Consider the following 11,955-nt stretch of genomic DNA (forward strand, 5'->3'; position numbering starts at 1 on the left):
GGATTTGGATCTGCTTCATTTTTAGAGTAATCCTGTAAAATGATATGTAAAAATGGATGGACGGCATGGATATAGAATGCATACATAAAGGTGGGCCAACAGTAAGAGTCGCACCGTCTTGGACTCTTGGTTGAGTCAGTTCTCACCCAACGGCTAAGTAAATACTCGGCAATATCTGACGGCCCCCACCTAGAGCTGGACAACGGTCCGGGTCGGACCGGATTTAGCCTAACCCGATCAGATCCGAAATTTTAACAGGTGGACCCGAAATCGATCCGATCCGAGACCGAGTCCAGGTCACTGGACTCGGACAGATCCGATACTTGATTTATTTGACCCGATCCGAGTCTGACTCGGTGAAGGAAATTGAGTCGGATCGGGTTGGACACTATTCGGATCATTTCATATGGTGTGGTCCACTTTAATCTTCAATGTATCATAATTTTTTGTTCAACGCCTAAATTGATATGTCAAAATGGATGAACGGCTTAGATAACATATATACATCAAGGTGGGCCCCACATGACTATAAAAAATTTGTATAAATGCATGCTGCATGTGTTGTCCCATCGGGCAGGCAGCCTCAACTCTCAAGGCTACTGCCTCAACTCTCAAGGCTACTGACGTAACGTCACCAAGTTCTGTGGGCCCCACTATGCTGTATGTGTTACATCCACACCGTCGATCAATTTTGAGATATCATTTTAGGGCATGAGCCAAATAATGATGTAGATAAAAATCTGTAGTAGACCACATTACAGAAAAAAGTGGGGAGAATGATTTCCACCGTTGAAACTATTCTAAGGCCCACCGTAATGTTTATTTGAAATCCAACCTATTCAAAAGTTGAAAAATAAAGAAATAAGGGAAAACACAAATACCACGTTAATCCAAAACTTTTGTAGCCTTTAAAAGTTTTTAATGGTGGGCATCATTGTCCAGAAAACTTTCTATATTGGGGTCCGCTGGAGCTTTGGATTTCATTCATTCTTTGGATATTGCCCAGAAATGATCTCTCCAAATGGATGGAAGGTTGGATACATAACATACATCATGGTGGGGCCCAAGTAACTTAGTTAAGCCACTTTAATACATACTCCCACAACCTACCGTATTGACTTGTAAAGCAAGTAAACAGCTGTTACCCGCTGTTGACGTGCCGTGCAAGTAACCCATTCTCATATCTGAGTGAACTCTGCTGGGGCCCACCATGAATGCATGTGGTGTATCCATGCCGTCCATTTGTTTTCTCAGATTATTTTAGCTGTTGAACCCAAAATTGACGAATATTCAAAGCTCAAGTGGACCACACCATAAGAAAAAGTAAAAATATTACTTTTTACTCCGGATCTGGCCGGATCGGAACGTTCCGGATCTATTCGGATCGGGTTTTCGGATCGAAACGGTCCGGATTAACCACTATCCGATCTCGATCCGAAAACTAGTCGGATCTAAATGATCTTACCCGATCCTACCCGATCCAGGCCGTCGGTTCTGTTCGGAACGGGTCGGATCGGGTCTGATCGGGTCGGATCTACCGGATCGGTTCAAAAATGCCCACCTCTACCCCCACCGAACAAATTTGGCCACGTAGCCAGACTAGCTTAGGACAGAGGAAGTTTTAGGTGGGGCCCACCGTGATGTTTGTGACAAATTCACCCCGTACGTTCATTTTTTCAGCTCATTTTAGGACGCAAGACCAAAACTTAGGTGGATCTAAAATTTAGGTGGGCTATACTAGAGGAAAAATTAGAGATTGAACGACCACCATTGAAACATTCACGTGGCTACAAAAGTTTTGTATCATGCTAAGTTGTTTGTGTTTTCAGTTCACCCCAGTGGGAATGACCTTATAAACGGTTTGGATGGCATATACACGTCAAGGTGGACCCAGAAAGGCTTCAACAGTAGGTATTTCTATCCCCACCTTTTACTCTCGTGTGGCCTCCTGGTGTTTTTAATCCTCCTCAGTTTTGTTCTCAAATCTTAAAAAGAGCTGGGAAGGGGATGGACGGGGTGGATCCATCACAAACATCTCATATCCAGCGAATCACTTTGGCAAGCCATCCGCGTCCCGGGAGACCCTAACCAGCGACGTTGGCGAGACCCTTGGCTCCGCCTTGATGTGTTCATCATATATCAACGCCGCTTATCTATTTTTCCAGATTATTTTATTATCCATCCACAAAAATGAAGCACAAAAAAATTTCAGGTGGACCACACCATCAGAATCAGTGTTCATTGAACGCTCACCATTAAAAACTTCCTACGTCCACCATAACGTTTGTTGAACATTCAACCTGTTGATAAGGTCATACATATCTGGATGGGAGGAAAAAAGCCAATATCAGCTTGATCTAGAACTTCTTTGGCTCATGGAAGTTTTTTAATGGCCAATAACCATTTTTTACTGTGTTGTGGTCAACTTAAAATTTGAATATAGTTCATTTTTGGGATCATTGGCTCAAATAAACTTTAAAAATAGTTGAACAGCGTGGATACACAATAAAAACATCTCGGTGGGTCCCTACGGCTAGGATCTCACCCATGTCGCTGGTTCCGGGTCTCGCCAACACTGACAGTGACAGAGTACCTAATCCGCGATTAAAAAAAAAACATACAGGACGTGTTTTCTGTAGTAAGGCGCTCGCCACCTTTGACCGTGGTGTAAAGAATCAATGAGGCCCACCTTGATGTATTTGTTTTATCCACGCCGTCCATACGTTTTTCCAGCTCATTTTAGTGCATCAGACCAAAATTGAGGTATACCGAGCTCAAATGGACCACACCACAGGAAACAGTAGAAATTGAATGTACACCGTTCAAAATTTTCCAGGGGCCACCGAAGTTTTGTATCAAGCTGATATTTATTATTTCCCTTCGTCCATGCCTATGTGACCTTATGAGCAGATTGGATGACAAATAAACATCAACGTGGACCCTAGCAAGGTTTCAACGGTAGCCATACGGGTACTTCACATCACGTTAGAGGGTGGTGAGCGACTCACTGCCCAATCCAGATCCACCGCCAACGTATGAACATGACTCTTCTGGTTTCTGTATCGTGATTATTGGTACATGCCAGTCAGCAATGACGGTGTGTATTGATACCGTCCAAGTAGATTATAACAACCACGATTATCCTTATTGACGCAAACAGAGGATCCGTATTTCCTTCCTCCAAAATGGCCTTCTCCTCCTCACTTCTCTTCTTCAACCTCCGTCTCTTCATCACCATCTTCCTCTCTGTCTCCGGGACTGATTCCCTATCAGGCGATTACACGTCCATTTTCAGTTTCGGCGACTCTCACACCGACACTGGAAACTTCCTCTACATCTTCAACTCTTCCAACGTCGGCAATTTCCCCTATGGAGAGACTTACTTCCACCATCCAACTGGCCGATGCTCTGATGGACGTGTAGTCGTCGATTTCATTGGTATATACATCCATAAAAAAATGCATGCATTTCTACATACACCTAAATTGCATGCATACATATGCGTTTTGTATCTTATTTAGGTGCTTGTTTTTTGTTATTCGAGAGCACAGCTCAAGCATTTGGACTTCCATTGCTGCCACCATATCTTGCATGTTCGGAGGGTAAAGATCTTCGGCAGGGAACGAATTTTGCGGTAGCGGGGGCCACAGCGATCGATGCCGCCTTCTTCGAAGAGAGGAAGATTAGAGGGGTGATTGCGAACATATCTTTGGGAGATCAGCTCTTGTGGTTCAAAGGACTGTTGCCTTCTCTTTGCCACTCACCAACAGGTAACTCGGATATTTGACTTGCCTGGGTCAACTCAGTTATGGTTTACTAATAAAAAGAAGTGAGTGAGACTCGGTTAACTTGGTCTCGTTTGGTGGAGGTTCCACTGGACAGGTTCACTGTGTCAATCAACGTATCGACCACAATGGGATCTTGAGGCGTGTAGACCCAACGTACTACCCACCAATTTCATTTGCACAAAAGAAACCTTAATTACGAAAGTAGACCTCAGGTTATACGGATGAACCCCAAAAGATCAAAATACCTCTACTTTTTTTAGCTGCTTATCCTAATAGGCAGGGGTATTTTGGTCAAAATACTAGTGCCCGAACCCTACAAGGTCGCTTTTTGCAAAATAAATTTCCGGGTGGAGAAAATCAAAAAGGCATCGTACGGACTCGTCTACAGTTCTAATTATTTCGACCACAAAATTATTTGCCCAGGGTTTTATAATACTCTGGCAGCGTATGATGCCTAATATGCAGGCACTCAGAAATCGCATACGTACTAGATTGTGGATCCTCCTGCTATTAATTTATTATCAGAATATAAGTTTGATTGAACAATTCAAACTTTCAATTTATTGACACTTAATTATTTAGAGAAAGAAGAATATATATATATATATATATATATATATATTGTTTTTACATTTTAAACCCAATAGCTTAATTCTTAGTTCATCACAAAATCTAAACTGGGAACCATCATTTGGCACCGTTTAACTTAAATTACTTGTGTGATTTGTACACGTGGCCACATGTATTATGAATGGTCCAAATTTGTTCAAACATGATGATTAGCAATAGTGTTGGGCCTATTAAAGTTGTACTTGAGTCGAATTGATTAAACACTTGTAATGCCTTAAACTACACGTATTAGAATTAGACTTGTAAAAGTCACTAGACCTTAATAAACATAAACCCAAATCCATAGCTCATCTGGCAGAATGAGTGGAGATACCTCGTTTCAACACTTGAGGTCTTGGTATCGATCCCTAGTGGGGGTGGCTAACATGGAGTGTACACTAACCCCCAAAAAAAGAAAAAATTTTAAAAAAACAAAAAGGACCTTAATAAACAAAAGTGAAAAAACAAAGATGAGGAGAAGAAAAGAAAAGAAAAATTAAGATAAGCAACATTACGTTATAAAGATTGATTGATTATGTGTGGCAATGACTTGGAACTCTTCCTCGAATTCTATTTTTATATACTTGGAAGGACGGTGGCTTAGTTGAGGTTTCTGTAACGTGAGAGATTTATATAGTTGGTCGTGTAAATCTTATTGATTCTCTACATAAGCCTAATCAATTATATTAGGCCATGTGTACAAGAGATCATGTATGCCCCTTGTCGTCATGTACATGATGCTTTACTGGAGGCTTACTTTAAGGCTCTTAGATAAAAAACTTGTTGGAGTCCTCACATTACTGGGCTCTTACATCTAAAGAGAGTTGCATTCAGTATAATTTTAGTATTTAATGGCTATACAGAGACTTATTTTAATGAGACTTTAATACTAAATGCACGTAAAGATACTTACTTTAATGAAACTCTAGCACTTAATGCTTCCACATGTGCTCTATAACTCCTTCATTTGAGCTTTATCTACATCACGTGTCACGTTTTGGGTCGTTTAATCTGGTCATGATCAACCTGGTATAAACAATGTCTCGACATCTCTTTACATTCGAAATGCGAAGAGATGTTGAATGATTTTTGATAATTCTTTGTCCAATCGATTGTTGAAATGACCATTTTAGTTGTTAAATTGGATATTTTGACCATTAATTTGACCATTTTATCGAGTTGGCAGTTAGATTGGTCATTTAGGTCATTAATTTGACAATTATAGTCGAATCGGTCCTAAAATTAGAAATTCCAACTATCCAACCATTTTTAAAGCTCGATTTAGGGCATGATACCAAAAAAGAAGCATGTCCTTATCTTAGGTGGATCACACTATAGGAAACAATGGTGATTGAATCTCCATCATTGAAAACTTCGTGGAGTCCGCCGGATTGTTTATTTGCCATCCAACCCGTTGATAAGGTCACAAAGACCTATACAAAGAGACCACACAAATATCATCTTGATCCAAAGCTTTCGTGGCCCACAAGAAGTTTTTAATGGTCAATTACTATTGTTTCCTGTAATATGCTTCATCTGAAATTTGGATCTGCTTCATTTTTTTAGTCATGCCCTAAAATGAGTTTTCAATATAGATGAACACCATGGATATAGTAACATACATCAGGGTGGACCCCACAGTCAGGGGTCCCACGCACATCAGCTTTCCAAAAAGACCATTCTATTGACAGAAAAGAACATAAGTGATTTAAAACGTGTCAAATCTGAAGAGGATTGATGTAGAGCGGGTCGCGGACAGTTTCATGGCCAAGATGGATCAGAAAAAGACCGGTCGACGACAGAAGTGATCCGGACCATCGGACCTTAGATCGGGCGTATCTCGTAATCCGGAATGAGTTAACTGATGTAAAATATATGATTTTGGGGTAGAACGAGCTACTTTAGCCAACCAACCCGGCTATGCCGGGTTGCGCAGCCCGGAATTGCGAAAAACCCCTTGATTGACGGTCGTTTCCCTGTTTTAATTTCGTTTTTACTATAAATAGTAAGTTTTAGTTTGATTATAACTCTTCATCCGTTGGGCTTTAGGAGTTGCGCCCAACGTGAAAAGAGCTTAGAATAATTAGGGGAACGGTTTGGTGAAGCCAAATAGGACACTTACTATTTTTGGCCGAAAACCTTGCGCACTAGTAGACATCACGACCGTCTATAAATAGTAAGTTTACTATTTATAGTAAGTCGCGGATTCTAGGAGTTTGAGTTGTAGTTTGATTATGATTTCTTTCCCATTGCTTGATACCCTTATTTAAAGGGTTGTGAACTCATTTTTAATCATTCATCAATCAATTTCGAATTTATTAGAATTTATTTCTATTTTCTGCCTTCTTTCCTCGTGGATTCGAGAAGTCTCTGTGAGGAGTCCAGAGAAGTTCCGTGGATTCGGAATAGTTATCCTCTTGAGGAAGACGGTGCTCGACCTCACGTCCTCCCCTGCGTCAAGGATGTTTATAATAAAGAGAAGGTATCAAGTCGTTATCGGTTACAGTCCACCCAGAAAATAACTTCAATTCCATCGTGTGCATGCCACATCTAACTCTTCCAATAGGTTGCGCCAACCATACACCCAGATCCATAACTGAGTGAAAGATACCTCGTTTCAACACCGAGGTCTTGGTATTGATTTCGTAGTGGGGGTGGCTAACACTGAAGTGTGAACTGACAGTGGGTGTACTAACAAGCTAACAGGAAAAAAAAAAAAAAAAGGTTGCGCCAACCATGAGAAGTGACTTGTGTAAAAATTATTTCCATCCACTCATCAGATGGGTGATATCATTGTAAGCAATGTCTAGCCATTGATGAATGAAAACTTACAAATGTTGTCCACTGGATGAGTTTGTGCAAACTGATTGACTTGACGCAGACAAACTATTGGACAGGTTGAATTTTGCACAATTATGAAAGGTTGGAAGTTATTTACTTGGTGGACAGTTGTGTTCAAACAGTAGAATTGAGACCTCGTCCACTGGAAAATCGTCACATGAAGAATGCAGTCTCTGGAAATTTATGAAAGGGCTATATCAAGTGATGGTGGACCACTATCTTTAAAATGGGGTGGATGTTTCCATATTGAGAAATAAAAGGATTCATATACCATCCAACCAAGCATCCGCTCTGCCAGGGAACAGGATTGCTTACATTTGGGCCCAAATCCCAACTGTTTGCTTTGGGACCGTACAATATAGCTGGCTGCTGGGTGTGGCTAGGGGTGGCAGCCGGCCCTGTTTTGGCCGGACCTGACCCCGATTCGAATATTGATTGGCCCATGCATGCCAGGTCCAACCCTGGATCATGGGCCAAGCTAATAGGTCCATGCTCAAGTTCGTTGGGCCGGGCGGATTGGCTGGTCCATTGCCACCTGTAGGTGTGGCTAGTGTTGGCAAAAGGCTAGGCACCTGGTTTTAGGCTGGATGTCTATGGGCCAGGCATATGGCTCGATCAATGTTGGCCTGGGTTGGGCTTAAGTTAGCTCGATTTAGAATGGTCTAGCCTAGCTCAGCCAGCGCAACTTCATATGTACATGTGCTTTATTTATTTGAGCATGTGGGGCCCACCTGATGAAGGGTCAATCAGGTAATTTTTTGGCCAGGCCAGTCAAGTCGGGCAGACCAGGTGATATTTTTATACTTTGTATGTATGTATGATACTAATCTTCGCAGGCTGCCACAAATTCCTGAGAGGATCTCTTTTTCTGGTCGGACAGATTGGCATGAATGATTACTTCTACCTGTTCAATAATGGATCGAGCTTAGAAGTGATCCGGACCTACGTTCCTCAAGTTGTCAGTACCATTGGTTCCGCAGTCCATGTGAGTAGTAAAAAGAAGAGGATCGGAATTCTTTCTTTTTCTTTGTGATTACATTCCATCAATCCATTTAACTTTGATTTATTGGATTTCAATTGCAGACGCTGATCGAACATGGGGCCATGACACTTGTGGTCCCAGGCGGTCCACCGATGGGCTGCTTTGCCTTAACTCTCACAATTGGAGCGAGCTTGAACAAGGATGACTATGACAAAGAAACTGGCTGTCTAAAGAGATGGAATGAGTTAGTTCAGTATCACAACGATCGACTGCAAATAGAGCTGGACCGGATGCGGGACCTCTACCCTCATGCCGCCATCATCTACGCTGATTATTACAATGCTGCATTCCGTGCCTTCTGCTCTCCTCTCCAGTTCGGTGCGTTCTTTGCCTCCTTTGGTACTTAGTCAATGAGGCCAATGAACCAACCCACTCATGAATTTACACTTAGGGGTGCAAATGGGTCAGGCTGAGGTGGGCCTATATATATTCGACCCATTTAATAATAAGGTCAGAATTTTGGCCGTGGATCCAATCCATTAAAATTCCGTTGGACATGAGTCGGGTCTAAGTCAAAGAAAAAACCGACTTATTTATTTAGGAAGCGGAGGATTCCTTGGAGGCAGGGAATCATTATATGTTTTATATCCCTGCTCTCTCTCCATTTTTCCAGCTCATTTTAGTGCATGAGCCTAAAACGAAGCAGATCCAAAGGACAGGTGGACCATATTACAGACAATGTGACTGTTGAAACCTTCCTAGGGCCCACGGTGATGTTTATTTACCATACAACCTGTTGATAAGGTCACACAGACCTTGCGGAAGGGAAAACATAAATATCAGCTTGATCTAAAACTTGGTTTTCCCTAAGAAGTTTTTAATGAGCATTTAATCATATTATTTCTGGTGGTGTGGCCCACTTGAGCTTTTGATCTGACTTCATTTTTAGCCTCATGCCCTAAAATGAGCGTGGTTAAACGGATGGATAGCGTGGTTAAAAAAAATATATACGTCACGGTGGGCCCTACAGCGCCTGCCAGGGTCACTTGACAAATCTCTTCCATTTATTCAATGGTTCCGGTCTAGGTCTAGGGGACCTGACCCATATATCTCATGGTTGGGGTATAAAAATACCTAGTGTTCTTTCACACAGTTTCAACACAATTTCCTCCTAAGCCCAAAACGCCTATTTGGATTCTAACTCAGATGGGTCGAGTACGCGGTTGGATTTCTAATTTTCTACTTACCCTAGCTTGTATTAATTAATTGAGAAAGATGCTCCAGTGCTCTCTAATCACTTATGAGTTATAGTGCTCCTGGTTGCATTCATTCACTTGGACAATTCAATAGATCGACCTGAACCATCAGATCACTGCAGAACACATTTTAATGAAAAACTAATCAGATGATCCAATGCATCCTTGATTTTGGCCTTATTTTCTCTAACAATTCCTTCTCTAAACCATGGATTTGGCCTTATTTTCACGGGCCGTCCCTTTTCCAAATCATGGATGGGGTGGTTGCAATTGCCTAACAAAAGTGATTCTTCAAAATCATGGCAATCCATGATGGGTCCTAGCAAATAGATGGATCAAATTGTTAAGTGGACCAATTTTTGTGTAAACAATCTTGACCCTCGATATTAAAGTCCATTGATCAAATGGTTAATATTTGTCAGATTGATGTGATTTTTTCTTAATTACCCATGTGCTTTGGATATAAACAATCTTTCATTTGTTTCTTATTAAAATTTCACTACAACATGGCATTATCTGAGTAATTAGATTTGACATAGTTCGACCAGACGTAAACTCGTTAGGTCTATTTTTTTAAAATCACAAACCTGACCCAGTTAAAATCCAAGTCTGAGTTACGTTGATGTTGAGAGGTTCGAACCTGGCCCATTTAGCAATTGATGAGGTTAAACTTTTAGACCCAACCTTGCTCCGCAGGTTCGAATTTGGACCCTGACCCACTTATCAATGGGCAGGGTCCTACAACCTATCACCTCAACCCATTCTTTGCACATGTACCTGATGTGTCAATGTAAGAAACATACCACATGCAGCAGACAATTCTATAGCCACCGCATCTGTTGCAGACTATAAATAGAAAAACAGTCAACATCTTTCATTCGAAGGGAAAAATTGCAGATGAAAAGTCTAGGAATGCGCAACTGGTGGGGTTTTTGCACAGTGAGCCATTGATAGTTAGCCCAACCAGATAGACTGTCCATAGCGGCAATTAAGCAGACTCATGTGTTGATGTTACTGCATTTCAGGATTTAGCAAGGGAGCACTCTCCGCATGCTGCGGAGCGGGCGGGCCTTACAATTACAACTCCTCTTTCGGGTGTGGTACCCATGAAGCACGAGTCTGCAAGGACCCATCGCTGTATTTTAACTGGGATGGCGGCCACCCGACAGAAGCTGGGCATAGATTGATGGCAGACGCTGTAATCAGTGGACCATATGACTTACTAGTGCATGCCTGCCACTAGCATCACCTCTTAAACATCCTTATTAGCATACCAAGAGCTAGAGTTTCAGGGCATCGGTGTAGCATATGGTATCATTGATATGTTACATAATGGTCAGTATAAATATATGTAGTTTGCAAATATGGTGAATGTCTTGTATGTGATTGTGATCGGTGGGCCGACACGATGTTTATGCCACAAGAGTGGAAATAAAAGTTATGGCTATTAGCACTTATTATCCAAAGGATTCTTCTAATGTCCACCACATGGTGGCATAATTGGTGAGCATGCTTGCCATCTAGACCGTTCAATAAGATGGGGTTTAAGTGAATCGGTATGCACTTCACTTCCACTGTGTGGAAAGTTATGTAGTAGGGGTGGCAATGGGTCGGATTTGAATTGGTTGGGGTTAGCTCAAGCCCTATCTATTTGTTAAACGGGCCAAGAATTTCAGCCAGAACTTGACGGACAACTCATTACCCTGTGGTCTGACCCGACCCACTTTTTAAAGCCCATGCCCGACCTAGCCTCCAATGGTAATCTGGTCAGCTTGATGGATCGAACTTGAACCTGCACGACTACATTCGTGCTTAGAAAATGGAATATGGGGTTAAAGGTATGCCTGCCTGTCCAATTAATGGATATGTATGAATATGCATATGTTTTTTTTTTTATCTGCTAATTTGTTTAGGTCTTGGGCTGGGTCAGGTTAGGTTGCTCAGGTCATTGATAAGTTATATTGCAGGTCGGGCTGTGTAGGGTTCAACCCAAGCCTGACCAATGCAATTAAACGGGGCAAAGTATTAAGCATGAGCCAACCCCCTTTGACTGGAACCTGCCTCAAAAGTAGGTCGGGACAGTTAACGTGTGGACTATTATGACTGATCTAATTAAGCGGGCCACATTAATTGTTTAATCCGAGCCTGATCCCAGGCTTCATGCTGCCTAATCCCAGCCCAAAATCCTATAGGTTAGTCCAAGCTCAGCCTATGTTTGAAAAATAATCTAAAGTGTTGCCCATGCCGTCCATGTGACAATTAATGTACCCCTATCAGTTCGGCCCCGCCCATGACTACTTGCACATGCACATATGAGCCCCATAAAACAGAAGGGGTGATTGGTGCTTTTACAGTGATTACAAAAGTTCAAGAAGCCGATTCCTCTTAAAACAGAAGGGATTCAAAGACTGCAACAAGGAATCCAAGTCCAACTAGGATACGGACTGATCCTATTATATTCAAGGATATCTGTAGCCAA

At 41.8% G+C, this 11,955-nt stretch overlaps 1 protein-coding gene across 1 annotated transcript; it reads left to right on the forward strand.

The window, feature by feature from the left end:
• Nucleotides 1–3,128: 3,128 nt before the first annotated feature.
• On the forward strand, nt 3,129–10,942 carry LOC131245348 (GDSL esterase/lipase At1g28600-like). Its single transcript, XM_058244741.1, has 5 exons — nt 3,129–3,438; nt 3,552–3,770; nt 8,075–8,223; nt 8,322–8,598; nt 10,502–10,942. The coding sequence occupies exons 1-5, from the start codon at nt 3,186–3,188 to the stop codon at nt 10,717–10,719; spliced, it is 1,116 nt and encodes a 371-aa protein (XP_058100724.1). The 5' UTR covers nt 3,129–3,185; the 3' UTR covers nt 10,720–10,942.
• Nucleotides 10,943–11,955: the final 1,013 nt, after the last annotated feature.

The sequence above is a fragment of the Magnolia sinica genome, chromosome 5, assembly GCF_029962835.1.
Source record: "Magnolia sinica isolate HGM2019 chromosome 5, MsV1, whole genome shotgun sequence".
In the NCBI taxonomy this organism is placed as follows: Eukaryota; Viridiplantae; Streptophyta; class Magnoliopsida; order Magnoliales; family Magnoliaceae; genus Magnolia; species Magnolia sinica.

Excerpts from the sequence above, each read along its gene's own strand:
- LOC131245348 (XM_058244741.1), top strand. The coding sequence starts at position 3,186 with ATGGCCTTCTCCTCCTCACTTCTCTTCTTCAACCTCCGTCTCTTCATC. Across the intron at positions 3,439-3,551 it reads TGTAGTCGTCGATTTCATTG|CTCAAGCATTTGGACTTCCA; the intron begins GTATATACATCC and ends TCGAGAGCACAG. Across the intron at positions 8,599-10,501 it reads CTGCTCTCCTCTCCAGTTCG|GATTTAGCAAGGGAGCACTC; the intron begins GTGCGTTCTTTG and ends ACTGCATTTCAG.